This window comes from Tachypleus tridentatus, chromosome 12 (assembly GCF_004210375.1).
Source record: "Tachypleus tridentatus isolate NWPU-2018 chromosome 12, ASM421037v1, whole genome shotgun sequence".
Classification (NCBI taxonomy): domain Eukaryota; kingdom Metazoa; phylum Arthropoda; class Merostomata; order Xiphosura; family Limulidae; genus Tachypleus; species Tachypleus tridentatus.
This window is the reverse complement of record NC_134836.1, coordinates 9,446,335-9,462,559: the sequence shown is the minus strand read 5'-3', so window position 1 is coordinate 9,462,559 and position 16,225 is coordinate 9,446,335. Positions and strand designations below refer to the sequence as shown.

The 16,225-nt window shown below is 39.2% G+C and overlaps 1 protein-coding gene across 5 annotated transcripts in view; it reads left to right on the top strand.

Moving 5' to 3' along the window:
* Window positions 1-16,225, top strand: part of LOC143234128 (tetraspanin-9-like) — a 64,662-nt gene that overhangs the window by 27,138 nt on the left and 21,299 nt on the right. For all 5 annotated transcript variants that reach the window (XM_076471219.1, XM_076471215.1, XM_076471218.1 and 2 more), the window contains one exon: window positions 7,133-7,285. In XM_076471219.1, coding sequence (XP_076327334.1) covers window positions 7,133-7,285 — 153 coding nt within the window. The remainder of the gene's footprint in view (window positions 1-7,132; window positions 7,286-16,225) is intronic.

Below are 16,225 nucleotides of genomic sequence, written 5' to 3'. Positions count from 1 at the left end.
TATGGTAATAATTATGACATACAAATGATGTTACTGTTCAGTAGAAGGATTAGTCTTATGGTAAGTACTTCTATGGCACATACATGTTGTTTCTATTATAGAGGAGCAAGGTTCCACTTTCTGTAATCGTTGTGTGGCATGCACACAGTGTTTCTTTTATAGAGAAACAAGGCTACACATACTGTAACCATCATATGTTATGTGCACACACACACACACACACACACACACACACACACACACACACACGTATTCCCTTATTGTAATCATTCAGTGATATCCAAACATGCACACATTCTTTTGTATATGTAAAAAATGAGGAAACTAGTACATTGTTGTAAAAGGTAAGACCATTATTATTTCTCAAGTGAAAAAGCCATTTTTGAGCATGTAATTTCTTGAGAAGAAAAGTCTGTACTCAGTTATATATGTTTCCAGTGTTTGAATTTTTTTATCATCCCATCAAGGATGTATAGCTGTATTTTATGAAACTGTGAATGCTGAAAAATGAAGATAGTACAATTACTGTTCACAGAGAACATATAGGCATATAAATTACTGTTAAAAGTGGCCATCATACAAATCACTCAACAGGAAACGTGGTATCTTTTCTATATGTTTCACTCTAAAATATGCTTCTGTCAGTTGTCATTTGTTTAGTTATTTATATCTTGACAGGATTTTAATATATATATATATATATATATATATATGTGTGTGTGTGTGTGTGTGTGTGTCTTCACAAAAGTTACAGAACTCTTTCTTTTTTCATTTTGACGTACAAGTTTTCGTTTTATTTTCAGCAACACATCATTCTTTTAATAAGTATATTGTATATAAATTTACTTACTAATTTGTGTGTTTATAAAAACTAATCTATATCAGAAAGATAATGAAACTGAATACTAGTTAAATAATGTTTGAGGTAATTAGTTCTCTGTTTTATACCATTTAAGTTTTTGCATTTACAATAAATATAATTTTCGTCACTTTATTTTGTATTGACTGAAAAAATTTCAAATATTTGTAACAGTGGTTTAACCCTTTAATCACAGGCACTCCTTTAAATTATATCCTGCACATGTCACCGAGTTACATTCAGTATGTAATTAAGCACCTTTACTATCAATTTATGTTAATTAAATTAACAGGATAATGTATGGTGTGATTTGAAGTTTTAAGTCCTTTATTTCAAAAGAAACCATTCAAAAACTACTTAAAATGTCATATGCATTGCCATGTGACCAATGACCTATAAGAATTTTCAACTTTGGCATCCTGTATCTTCATTAATGCAATGGGTGCTTTGTAGATGTATGTCTAGACTATAAGATAGTTACATAATCTCTTGGCTCATACATTTCAAAGTTCTTTGTAAGAATACAGTTAAAACAAGTATTAAATAATAAATGTGTTCAACCTGTGACAGGTTACATTCCTACCTTCAACAGATTTGTTTGAGCTTTGTAATCTAAAGGTGAATGTTACATAGTGTATAGTCATTAATTAGAAATATATCATTTTACAATTTCATTGTTTCTTGTAAAATTGCTTGCATTTTACACCTAGCAGTAAACCTGGTAAAGAGAGTATCATTAAAGGATTGAATTACTGATGCATATTACAGCTAAAAATTCTACATATTCCACATGGAATAAAATAGCTAATGGCTGCATATCTAATAAAGCTGTTAAAAATAATGTACCTTCTTTTACATACTTTACATAAGCAACATCAAAGTATAGATAGTTAATATATGAAATAAATCAACAGAATTCTTTCATGTGAATGACTAGTGACAAAATACAACATGATATGTGCATAATACTCTAATTCTTTTAAAGTAAAAACTCAACACGATAAGAAACACAAGTTTTGGGAATATTACAAAGGAATACCATCTGATAATGATAAAAAATAACAACTAAAGAAATTTATTTTTAAATTAATAATTGTTCATAAATTTATAATAAGTACCCCAAAAGTCTACAAAGTGTGTAATGCATTATATTCTGAAAAACAAGTGACAGTAATCCACTAGGCAGTGATCATTTTCCGATCCTTTTGAAAGAGACTGGCCGTGGTCGATGCCACCCTACCTGCGTGCCCCAGTGGAAGCTGGATCAGGCAGACTGGTCCACTTTCACTGCTTTCGCAGAACTTGATCTTGCCATTGTAAATCAGCCATCAATAGACGACTGTGTAGCAGCGGTAACTGACTGTATTACACATGCAGCTGACCAGTGTATTCCTAAAACCTCGACACATTTTCCACAATATCCTCGTCCGTGGTGGAATCCTGCTTGCCACTTAGCACGGAAGGCTCAAAAGCGGGCCTGGGATACTTTTCGTAGATATCCCACACTTTCAAACCGGGTTGCTTTCCAACGGGCCCGTGCACATGCTAGGTGGGTAAGACGTCAAAGCCAGAAGGAATCTTGGATTAAGTTCACAACTGGCACATCTTCTACCACCAGTTCCAAGGTCATATGGGACAGGATTCGAAAGGTTAATGGACACTACAATTCTATCCCCCTCTCGATCTTACTCTCTGATGGTCAGGAGGTGATTGATGGTTGGAACATCGCTAACACTCTAGGTGAAAGCTTTTGCCGGGTATCCAGCACTTCTGCTTGTTCCTCCACCTTCCTGGCCATCAAGACTCCAGCAGAGCGATCACCTCTTTCCTTTCGAACTGACTGTTTCTTTGACTATAATTGTCCCTTTACCCTGGTGGAACTAAAAATGGCCCTTCATCGGTCTGCCAGTACGTCTGTTGGACCTGATGATATTCATTATGACATGCTGCACCATCTATCTCCTGCTTCTCTTGATGTCCTTCTGATTGTTTTCAACCGGATCTGGCAGGAGAATGTTTTTCCTGATGCCTGGCGCCAGGGTATTATTTTACCTTTCTCTAAGCCAGGGAAAGATCCCAAGATTCCTTCAAACTACCGTCCAATTGCTTTGACGAGCTGTCTCTGTAAGACATTAGAAAGGATGGTTAATGCTCGTCTTGTTTGGTTCCTTGAATCAAACAACCTCCTCTCGCCCACCCAGTGTGGGTTCCGTCGACAGCACTCCACCACAGACCACCTAATTCGTCTTGAAACATCTATCAGAGAAGCCTTTCTCAACCGCCAACATCTTGTATCAATATTCTTCGACATAGAGAAGGCTTACGACACAACATGGAGGTATGGTGTTTTGCGAGACCTCCATACATATGGGTTACGTGGCCATCTACCCATGTTTATTAAAAAATTTTTAATGGACAGGAGATTCCAAGTTCGTGTGGGTTTGACACTTTCCCCGTTCTTTTGTACAGGAACTTGGAGTCCCTCAAGGCTGTGTATTGAGTGTTACACTCTTCAGTATAAAGATAAATGCCATCACTGAACAACTCCCTCTCACTGTTGCGAATGGGCTGTATGTCGACGACTTTCACATCTCATGTCAGTCGTCAAACATGAGATATATTGAGCGGCAACTACAAACCGCCCTCAATTGTGTACGGAAGTGGACTCTGGCAAACGGCGTTAATTTCTCTCTCCAAAACTGTATGCATGCACTTTTGTCGTTGATGGGGTATTCACCCTGATCCTGAACTTCATATCGGTGAAGTTTTGCTGCCTGTGGACCCTGAGACAAAGTTCTTGGGGCTTATCTTTGATCGTAAACTGACCTTTATACCACACTGAAAGCAGCTTCGGGTCAAATGCACAAGAGCACTGAACATCCTCCGTGTTCTCTCTTCTACCAGTTAGGGGGCAGATCGCTGTTCAATGTTAAAGGTATATCGTGCTCTTATAAGATCGAAACTCGATTATGGATCAATGGTCTATGGCTCTGCCAGACCCTCGGCCTTAAAGATGCTGGACCCCATTCATCACCAAGGACTTCGACTCTGCACTGGGGCTTTCCGTACCTCTCCAGTCCAAAGTATATACATTGAATCTCATGAACCTTCTCTACACCTTCGCCGTTTGCAACTATCTTTACAATATACTTCCGAAACTTCATTCCTTACCAAAGCATCCCACCTGGAAATGTGTTTTCCTTCCTCGGTGGGCAGTACTTTTTCAGAAGAGACGATCTGTCATTGCTCCGTTTGGCCTTCGCATCCGGCGCAATTGGATGAATTGGGTCTGTCCTTGGATAACATTGCAGATTCCATAGGTTGGCCCATCCCACCATGGCTTATTACGCATTGGTCACAGTTTTTTAACTCATCATTTTCACTACAGCCACGTTTTACTTTCTTGCCATCGTTACAATTCTCAACAACGGCAATATTTTAAACATATTTTTTCCCAGGGTCAGTCTGTAACATTGGACAGAGTTATTGGTGATGGTGACTCTGTCCACCTTGATAAAGTTTTTAATTTTTTAATGGCCATTAATCTTTTTAATCTCACTTAAGTGTTGCATATTTATTTATTACACCTTTTTAATTGTGGTTCCTTTTTTACAGTTTAATCTCTCTCCTTCAATTGACATTGGACAATGGCCAGAACATTAAATAACTCGACACCAGGACTGGAAAGGCCAACTTCAGGTGACTAACGCTACTGTTTGAACTACTTGTTAGTCTTCCTGGCGAGTTGTTATTATACTTTTGCTGCATATCATTTCACACTTTTACTACTTAACTTTTTAGTACTGGCCATATTGACTCGTAACCCAGAACCAGGACTGGAAAGACCAACTTCAGATGACTGATGGTGGTTTTTATACTTACGTGTTAGTCTTCCTGGCGGGTTATGATCATTACCATTCTGCTACAGGTAGTTCTTTACAACTTTGTTGACTGGATGTCAACATTGGTTTTTAAGCCATTTTCTGTTTTAATTGCCATTTTGCTTTTATCTTCAATTACTTTTACAAATTTTACTCCATTTACTTGACTTTTATCTTTTTACTGGACATTTGGCTACTCATTATTATGATTTTGCAGAGTGTCTTTTAAAACTTTATTCTTTTACATTTTGATAATAGCTGCTATGACACATAACCCGGAACCAGGACTGGAAAGGCCAACTTCAGGTGATTGACGGTGGTTCTCGAACTTATCTGTTAGTCTTCCTGGCGGGTTATGATCATTACCATTTTGCTAGAGTAAATATTTTACAACTTTGAAGACTGGATGTCACCATTGGTTTTTACACCATTTTCTGTTTTAATTGCTGTTTTGTTTTTACCTTCATTTACTTTTACAAATTTTACTCCATTTACTTAACTTTATCTTTTTACTGGACATTTGGCTACTCATTGTTACAATTTTGCTATGTATCTTTTAAAACTTCTATTGTTTTACATTTTGATACTGGTTGCTATGACACATAACCCGGAACCAGGACTGGAAAGACCAACTTCAGGTGACTGAAGGTGGTTCTTGAACTTACCTGTTAGTCTTCCTGGCGGGTTATGATCATTACCTTTTTGCTAGAGTAAATACCTTACAACTTCTTATACTCTGCCTTCTATCTTAACATTGTAGACTAGGTGTCAACATTGGTTTTATACTTTTTTGTTTTACCTTCATTTCCATTTATGTCTATTACTACATCTATTTATTTATTTTTTTTTTTTTTTTACATTTTTACCGAATGTCTGGCGCAGATAGCCTCGCTGCTTTGTGCCATAAAACACTAAATCAATCAATCAATCTGAAAAACAAGATCACAAAGTTTTGGTTTATAGTTAAAAAAAAAACAAAAAACAACAACTTGTATTGTAAAATGTATTTTATTAAATTATTTTACAGAACAAGTACACTATAAGTAATTGGCTCTTTACAGATTCCAACTAGTATATGTGTACATCCTTAGACTCAGACCTCTGTTTAATAAGAATGAATAAGAGTTGCTTATGATGACATAACACTTAACGACAACATGGGGTTAGTTAGTAAATTTAGACAGTCTCATCCATTAAAAAAAAAAAAATGTTGATTAGGCCTATGGTGTACAAACCAGAGCTGTACCTTGTGAGAAGTGCAGGACCTAAGGTGACTACTCAGGACTAGGTTCTCGAGTTTGGACACTGGAAGTATATAATCTCTGGACCACTGAGTCCTAAGGTTGGCCTTGCTACTGATGTTTCTAAATGATTAAGCCAAAGCTTATACAATGTTTTTGTTATATTTAATTGTAGGAAAATATCAAAGGATACGTTAAATTTATGCCTATAAATCATATTACTAAAGCTAAAGAAATTTTGAATTTATTAATCTTAGAGTTATAGATCAATAATGTTTTATTATTTTTTTCTCTGAACAATTGAGAACCTCATGGACGGAAGATGACTACACTAAAATAATTACCACACAACACCCTGTCATACCATACCAATAGATGTAGTTCGAATTACCATAAACTAATGATTAAATACATAATTACAAATTAGGGCATCCTTATTTAGGTATGTGTTCAAGAAATTGTTCTCATTTTCCATAATAGACAAAAGCACTGTCACTGTTGTGGATAATCGGGGCTCTTCATATGTCCAACATACATACCGTTGAGGTTGGTAGAGAGGCAAGTCTCCATTCATGGTAATAATTATATGGGATAAACACACACACACACTATTGCTAGTGTTGAAAGTACAACTTTTATAATAATAATTTGTCATAGACATAGACATTGTTGCTGTTGTGTAAGAGCATGATTGTATGACACTCGCCACATTACTCTTGTGTCGACACAGAGTTCTTGTTGTAATAATTGTATGGCATGTACACACATTGTTACTTTGGAAACAGAACTTCTCTTATGATAATTTTCACCTTGGTTTATTATAATGGATCTATATAGTAGTGGTACATTATGGTAAATGTTATGGTATTATGGTAATATAATTTCTGCAGCTAATCACATGACAATTGTATTCTTTCATGGACCATATGACAACTATTATTTTGATACAGTAAAGATAGTATGTGATACCTTTTTTCAAATGAGTCATGTAAAAATTAAACTTATTCATAATAATAGCTTTATTTTATTCTGTAAACTGGGTTTGTGACCTAAAGATGTATTTCTAGCACACTTCAACTAGAGAGTTAATGTTGAATGTTTTTGATCACAATTAATCATGTAAATAGTTTCTTTAATTTTGATTACCGTAGTTTGACTGTTGTGGTGTGAAAGAATACAAGGACTGGTACAAGATATCTGCTTGGCCCAATAAAGAACTGGTTCCCCAGTCTTGTTGTTTACCTGAATTTATTAAGAATTCCACTTGTGGAACAACTGGTGCAATCTATATGTGGCATCAACAGGTAAGCAGAATAGTCCATTACCAAGGTAAGAGTTATTGTGTTGCATCAAATGGTAAGTGGAATAGTTTGTTAACAAGATAACAAGAGCAATTATTTGTGTAGATTTGTTCCTCTACTAAGGTGGTGGCTAATAAAAAATTTTTTTAATTCCAAGAAAACAAATGAAATTTAATGACAATGATAATCATGTCAACATCCTATTTCAGTACCTGACCTCTTCTCGTACATAGCTTTTCTATTCAGTGTTACCATCTGTGTGCATGCTTTTTCACTTGCCAGTAGCCTTCAGGCTCTCAATCAACCTTACATTCCTACATGATGTTGCTACAGTGCATGTAAGTGACAACTGTGACAACTTTTGACTAATTGAACCTCCTAACACAGCTGACTCTCTCATCCCTTTTCAATTTTACACTTATATGTACAAGTCTTTTTCTTTCATTTGTGATCTTTTGATATATAGGTGCTTTTTATGGAAGTATCTGTAAAATTTACAAATTATTGTGAAAATATTAAAATATGGATTGATTTTCATTTTCCAACATTTCTGCTCCTGCATATTTTTTGGCCTTGTATTCTATATTATTAATTCACAAGTTACAATTACTTCCATATTTTCTAACATGAAAAGAAAAGATGTCCATGATCAGCTAATAACAAACGGTATCTGGGTTATCTTTCCCACTGAGGAAGTGACAGCTGTTGTGCAATGGGAAGTGGGGTGTTTTGTACAGCCTTTGCATTCTTCTCAATGTGATATACCTTCTATGTTTCTCATTCATGACAAAGTGGATTTTGATAGCTTTTCCCACCATCTGCTTTTGCCAAATCTTATACCCATGTTGTTGTGGATCTCTCTATGCCTTTTCTTCATAATTATGGGAAATGGTTTCTCAAGTATGTTACTTTCTCTGTCTCCTTCACTTCTTACTTCATTCCCTGCTTCTGACTTTTATGTTATTTCCTTCCTTTCCAGATATTCATGTCTATGCTGAATTATTTTTATCTTATCTTTACTCGGGGATAGTAGGACCTTGTTTAGCTCAGTTTGCAGATCTTTGAGTTCTTTTGGAGCCAGTCATTTGGTACAGTGTTTGTTAGAGGTCCTTAACCTTTATTTTTCTGGTCTTCCTTCCTTTTCTCCTATTCTTTTTGTTTCTCTCTTCCAAATGATCCAGTTTTGTCTTACTGTCTTTCAAATGGAATGTCTGTTTTACTGGCCAAAGTTGCTATTATACAAATCTCTTGTTCTTCACTAGAAGTTCGTTCCCATCCTATGTGTTTCTCATTCTGAACAAAAATGGAGATTGATATCTAGTTATAGCTCCTTCACATATCATTCAGTTTTTCAACTTTCCTCAATTTCTTATGGAGACATTTCTTACTCCTGTGGTGATCTGTTGCTCTATGTCTTTAGATTACCACTGTGGATGTTTTATATACTTATTTACCCATTCCCATTTCCTGTTTTTCCAAATGTTACCTTAAATTTGTTTGTCAAGGTCAAGTTTATCTGTTTAGTGCTCTCACTTTTGACCTTTCATTGGCCTGTAAGACCTCCTACAGCCATAATCTAGGTTGGTTAGTAAAGCCAGAGAAGTCTTTTCACAACAATTCCATATCTGGTTCTTTGGGGAGTATTCTTCAGTTCTCCATGCAGCAGGGCCTGGCTTTTTCTTCTTTGTTTGAGAGACATGGGGAATTGGCTTTTCTCTATTTTATATTCTCCTTCTCACTTTGCATGGGAGATTCACTTACTTTTAGAGACTTCAGCCTCCTTGGTATACTTTAGTCCCTTGACAGTTGATAGAATCTCTTTCAGGATACTTTGTCCTTCCTCATTCCTCTTCTTTCTCTTCACACTAATTTCACCTGCTGGCTGAACAGAACCGATATCAGTGATGGTGTTCCTATTCCTTCATCGTATCTGGACCTTCTTCTTTTACAGTTGCTTTCCACATTGGGTACAGTGCTATTCTTAACAATGGTGATTTTGAGTTTGATGGTCCCTAAATGAATCAACCCTTCATATCACTCTCTTGGTAATTAGTTGAAGTTTGGATAATTTTCTTCTTTTGGTTATGTATAGCCATTTAGTTATTATCCATATGGACAATTCATTTGATGTTTACTACATCAATTGCCAGGAAGGTCTCAGTCTAGCTCTCTCTTTTCCACTCTCTCAACCTCCTCTTATGGTTCCATTCTTTGCAAGCCTAACTGATGGGTTGTTATGTTCCAATTTGTATCTCAAGAGCTATCATGTTTCTTCCCAGGAAATGGTCTGTCATTCTTAGGGTTTCCAATGGCCATGAATTCCTGTAGATGGGCGGCCTTTGGGTGACCCACTTGGGTCATTCGGCTGGTCCACTTGGGCTAGTGTCAACCAAATACTCATGTTGGAAGTTCTCAATGGATGTTGTGGACATTATATCTGATGCTGGTGTTTGAGTATAGTGCTCATGAAACCCTGGCGTTGCTGCAATGTCCTTGCATGACATTGTAGTGCGTCCCCTCAGGGGTGGGGTCAGTAGGTACCAAAATTTTCCTTTTTTTCCTATGGATCCTCCAACAAAAAATTTAAATAAAACAGTGAAAAATCAGTCAGTTGGTAAACAACCACGTCTTGAAGACTCTGAGCAGCAATCTTCAACATCTATAACACCTGTACCCCATTTTCTTATATTACATTCTCTTTCAGAAAAACCTTTAGGGCAAATGTCCCCCTTTTTTATTCAGAGGGGACTAGAGGGACTTGCTGACTCTCCAAAGTCAGTAAAGAAGCTTCAATCTGGAGACATATTGGTTAAAACATCCACATCCCAACACAGTGAACTCTTGAATTCAAAGGCAATTGGGGATGTACCTATTGAGGTTACCCCTCAAGCTACCTTGAATTCATCAAGAAGAGTTATTGTTGAGATGTATTTGAAGTACGTCCCCAAGTCAGAGATTCTCGCTGGTCTTTCCACTCAGAGTTTCTGCAGTAAGGCACATCTCCACTCGCAAAGATGGAATTACACTGCCGACAAATATCCTCTTTTTGACATTTACATCACCACGTGCACCTGCCACCATCAAGGCAGGTTATCTAATTTGCAGGGTAGTGCCTTACATTCCAAACTCTATCCGATGTTTTCAATGTCAGAGGTTCGGCCACTCAAAGACGTCCTGTCGTGGTTCCTTGACATGTGCTCGTTGTGGTGGCAAGGACCACGATGCCTATGAGTGTCACACGGACCCACATTGTATCAACTGCAACAGTTCCCACCCTTCCTACTTTCATTCTTGCCCAAAATGGTTGGAGGAAAAAGAGGTGCAGCGTTTGAAAACGACTCGTAACATTAGTTATCCTGAGGCTTGGAAATTGCTGTCCGCCACTCCATCTCGGACATATGCTGCTGCACTTTGTTCCACAACTACAGTGAGAGTGCAGACAGATTTCTCTGTGCCTCCAAGAGAATTGTTTTCAAAACAAATGAAAATCCTTTTGACCTCCATGGTTAAAAAGGTTGAATCGACTTCTACACCCATCTCTGTTCCTCCCATACATTTCAACAAACCTCAAGATCCACATCCTTCAGTTTCAGATACAGGCATTTCTTCTGATACATCTTTTTCTCCCACCCCACGATGCAAAACAATCATTCGTTCGCATCCTCAGTCACTGGAATCCCCTTCCAACAACAAAGACCTGCCCAATCGACCCAGGGCAGGATCCATGGAGGTCAATAGACCTCCTCCGACAAAGACAGTAAAGAAAAAAGACGTGGTCGTAAACCGAAGGGTTCTCCAGCCATTTCTCCTACCCATCATTAAAAATGGCCACCTTGATACAATGGAACTGTCGAGGTTTACGTTCTAATCTGGATGATATCAAAACGCTGATTGCTTCCAACCATCCTGTTTGTCTTTACAAGAAACATTTCTCAAAACTGCTGATACTGTCTCCATTCGGCAGTTTTCTCTGTACAGAAATGACAGGTTGTGTGATGGTCGGGTACATGGAGGGGTGGCACTGTTGGTTGATCAACACGTGCCCACCCTGTCTTTGTCACTCAACACTCCCTTGGAGGCTGTAGCCATCCGTGTTTCCTTGGGTCATACCATCACTGTTTGTTCTCTGTACCTGTCCCCTGGAGAGACATATGATCAATCAGATCTTGATGCTCTCGTTGAACAATTGCCATCTCCATTTCTAATCCTAGGGGATTTTAATGGACATCATCCCCTCTGGGGAAGTGCTATTATTGATGGGAGGGGCCGATCTGTAGAGCGGATGCTCTCTGATCACAATCTTTCTCTTTTCAATACTGGTTCTTCCACTTACTATCATGCACCTAGTCAGTCCTTTACTGCTATTGATCTCTCAGTTTGCTCCCCTTCATTATTCTCCCATTTTTCATGGAGGGTTGACAGTAATCCACTAGGCAGTGATCATTTTCCGATCCTTTTGAGAGAGACTGGCCGTGGTCAATGCCACCCTACCCGCGTTCCCCGGTGGAAGCTGGATCAGGCAGACTGGTCCACTTTCACTGCTCTCGCAGAACTCGATCCTGCCATCGTAAATCAGCCATCAATAGACGACTGTGTAGCAGCGGTAACTGACTGTATTATACATGCAGCTGCTCAGTGTATTCCTAAAATCTCGACACGTTTTCCACGATATCCTCGTCAGTGGTGGAATCCTGCTTGCCACTTAGCACGGAAGGCTCAAAAGCGGGCCTGGGATACTTTTCGTAGATATCTCACACTTTCAAACCGGTTGCTTTCCAACGGGCCCTTGCACATGCTAGGTGGGTAAGACGTCAAAGCCAGAAGGAATCTTGGATTAAGTTCACAACCAGCATATCTTCTACCACCAGTTCCAAGATCATATGGGACAGGATTTGAAAGGTTAATGGGCACTACAATTCTGTTCCCCTCTCGATCTTACTCTCTGATGGTCAGGAGGTGACTGATGTTCGGAACATCGCTAACACTCTAGGTGAAAGCTTTTGCCGGGTATCTAGCACTTCTGCTTGTTTCTCCACCTTCCTGGCCATCAAGACTCCGGCAGAGCGATCACCTCTTTCCTTTCGAACTGACTGTTTCTTTGACTATAATTGTCCCTTTACCCTGGTGGAACTAAAAATGGCCCTTCATCGGTCTGCCAGTACGTCCGTTGGACCTGATAATATTTATTATGACATGCTGCACCATCTATCTCCTGCTTCTCTTGATGTCCTTCTGATTGTTTTCAACCGGATCTGGCAGGAGAATGTTTTTCCTGATGCCTGGCGCCAGGCTATTATTTTACCTTTCTCTAAGCCAGGGAAAGATCCCAAGATTCCTTCAAACTACCGTCCAATTGCTTTGACGAGCTATCTCTGTAAGACATTAGAAAGGATGGTTAATGCTCGTCTTGTTTGGTTCCTTGAATCGAACAACCTCCTCTCGCCCACCCAGTGTGGGTTCCGTCGACAGCACTCCACCACAGAATATCTAATTCGTCTTGAAACATCTATCAGAGAAGCCTTTCTCAACCGCCAACATCTTGTATCAATATTCTTTGACATAGAGAAGGCTTACGACACAACATGGAGGTATGGCGTTTTGCGAGACCTCCATACATATGGGTTACGTGGCCATCTACCCATGTTTATTAAAATTTTTTTAATGGACAGGAGATTCCAAGTTCGTGTGGGTTTGACACTTTCCCGTTCTTTTGTACAGGAACTTGGAGTCCCTCAAGGCTGTGTATTGAGTGTTACACTCTTCAGTATAAAGATAAATGCCATCACTGAACAACTCCCTCTCACTGTTGCGAATGGGCTGTATGTCGACGACTTTCACATCTCATGTCAGTCGTCAAACATGAGATATATTGAGCGGCAACTACAAACCGCCCTCAATTGTGTACGGAAGTGGACTTTGGCAAACAGCTTTAATTTCTCTCTCCAAAACTGTATGCATGCACTTTTGTCGTTGATGGGGTATTCACCCTGATTCTGAACTTCATATCGGTGAAGTTTTGCTGCCAGTGGTCCCGGAGACCAAGTTCTTGGGGCTTATCTTTGATCGTAAACTGACCTTTATACCACACTTAAAGCAGCTTCGGGTCAAATGCACAAGAGCATTGAACATCTTCCGTGTTCTCTCTTCTACCAGTTGGGGGGCAGATCGCTGTTCAATGTTAAAGGTATATCGTGCTCTTATTAGATCGAAACTCGATTATGGATCATTGTTCTATGGCTCTGCCAGACTCTCGGCCTTAAAGATGCTGGACCCCATTCATCACCAAGGACTTCGACTCTGCACTGGGGCTTTCCGTACCTCTCCAGTTCAAAGTATATACATTGAATCTCATGAACCTTCTCTACACCTTCGCCGTTTGCAACTATCTTTACAATATACTTCGAAACTTCATTCCTTACCAAAGCATCCCACCTGGAAATGTGTTTTCCTTCCTCGGTGGGCAGTACTTTTTCAGAACAGACGATCTGTCATTGCTCCGTTTGGCCTTCGCATCCGGCGCAATTGGATGAATTGGGTCTGTCCTTGGATAACATTGCAGATTCCATAGGTTGGCCCATCCCACCATGGCTTATTACAGCCCCAAAATGTGACCTTTCTTTCAGTCACCTAAAAAAGGCAGATACTCCAGATTGGAAGCACCGTCTTTTATTCAATGAATATCTTTCAAACAATCATTCAGTTCCCATTTATACAGATGGTTCCAAATCAGGTAATTCAGTGGGCTCTGCTATGGTTTGCTATGGGTCAGTAGTTGCGCACAGAATCCCTTCTACAGCTTCTGTGTTCACTGCTGAACTGTATGCCATATCTCTTGTCCTGGATCATAAATGGAGATTGATATCTAGTTATAGCTCCTTCACATATCATTCAGTTTTTCAACTTTCCTCAATTTCTTATGGAGACATTTCTTACTCCTGTGGTGATCTGTTGCTCTATGTCTTTAGATTACCACTGTGGATGTTTTATATACTTATTTACCCATTCCCATTTCCTGTTTTTCCAAATGTTACCTTAAATTTGTTTGTCAAGGTCAAGTTTATCTGTTTAGTGCTCTCACTTTTGACCTTTCATTGGCCTGTAAGACCTCCTACAGCCATAATCTAGGTTGGTTAGTAAAGCCAGAGAAGTCTTTTCACAACAATTCCATATCTGGTTCTTTGGGGAGTATTCTTCAATTCTCCATGCAGCAGGGCCTGGCTTTTTCTTCTTTGTTTGAGAGACATGGGGAATTGGCTTTTCTCTATTTTATATTTTTCTTCTCGCTTTGCATGGGAGATTCACTTACGTTTAGAGACTTCAGCCTCCTTGGTATACTTTAGTCCCTTGACAGTTGATAGAATCTCTTTCAGGATACTTTGTCCTTCCTCATTCCTCTTCTTTCTCTTCACACTAATTTCACCTGCTGGCTGAACAGAACCGATATCAGTGATGGTGTTCCTATTCCTTCATCGTATCTGGACCTTCTTCTTTTACAGTTGCTTTCCACATTGGGTACAGTGCTATTCTTAACAATGGTGATTTTGAGTTTGATGGTCCCTAAATGAATCAACCCTTCATATCACTCTCTTGGTAATTAGTTGAAGTTTGGATAATTTTCTTCTTTTGGTTATGTATAGCCATTTAGTTATTATCCATATGGACAATTCATTTGATGTTTACTACATCAATTGCCAGGGAAGGTCTCAGTCTAGCTCTCTCTTTTTCCACTCTCTCAACCTCCTCTTATGGTTCCATTCTTTGCAAGCCTAACTGATGGGTTGTTATGTTCCAATTTGTATCTCAAGAGCTATCATGTTTCTTCCCAGGAAATGGTCTGTCATTCTTAGGGTTTCCAATGGCCATGAATTCCTGTAGATGGGCGGCCTTTGGGTGACCCACTTGGGTCATTCGGCTGGTCCACTTGGGCTAGTGTCAACCAAATACTCATGTTGGAAGTTCTCAATGGATGTTGTGGACATTATATCTGATGCTGGTGTTTGAGTATAGTGCTCATGAAACCCTGGCGTTGCTGCAATGTCCTTGCATGACATTGTAGTGCGTCCCCTCGTAGGGTGGGGTCAGTAGGTACCAAAATTTTCCTTTTTTCCTATGGATCCTCCAACAAAAAATTTAAATAAAACAGTGAAAAATCAGTCAGTTGGTAAACAACCACGTCTTGAAGACTCTGAGCAGCAATCTTCAACATCTATAACACCTGTACCCCATTTTCTTATATTACATTCTCTTTCAGAAAAACCTTTAGGGCAAATGTCCCCCTTTTTTATTCAGAGGGGACTAGAGGGACTTGCTGACTCTCCAAAGTCAGTAAAGAAGCTTCGATCTGGAGACATATTGGTTAAAACATTCACATCCCAACAGAGTGAACTCTTGAATTCAAAGGCAATTGGGGATGTACCTATTGAGGTTACCCCTCAAGCTACCTTGAATTCATCAAGAAGAGTTATTGTTGAGATGTATTTGAAGTACGTCCCCAACTCTGAGATTCTCGCTGGTCTCTCCACTCAAAGAGTTTCTGCAGTAAGGCACATCTCCACTCGCAAAGATGGAGTTACACTGCCGACAAATATCCTCGTTTCGACATTTACATCACCACGTGCACCTGCCACCATCAAGGCAGGTTATCTAATTTGCAGGGTACTGTCTTACATTCCAAACTCTATCCGATGTTTTCAATGTCAGAGGTTCGGCCACTCAAAGACGTCCTGTCGTGGTTCCTTGACATGTGCTCGTTGTGGTGGCAAGGACCACGATGCCTATGAGTGTCACACGGACCCACATTGTATCAACTGCAACAGTTCCCACCCTTCCTACTTTCATTCTTGCCCAAAATGGTTGGAGGAAAAAGAGGTGCAGCGTTTGAAAACGACTCGTAACATTAGTTATCCTGAGGCTTGGAAATTGCTGTCCGCCACTCCATCTCGG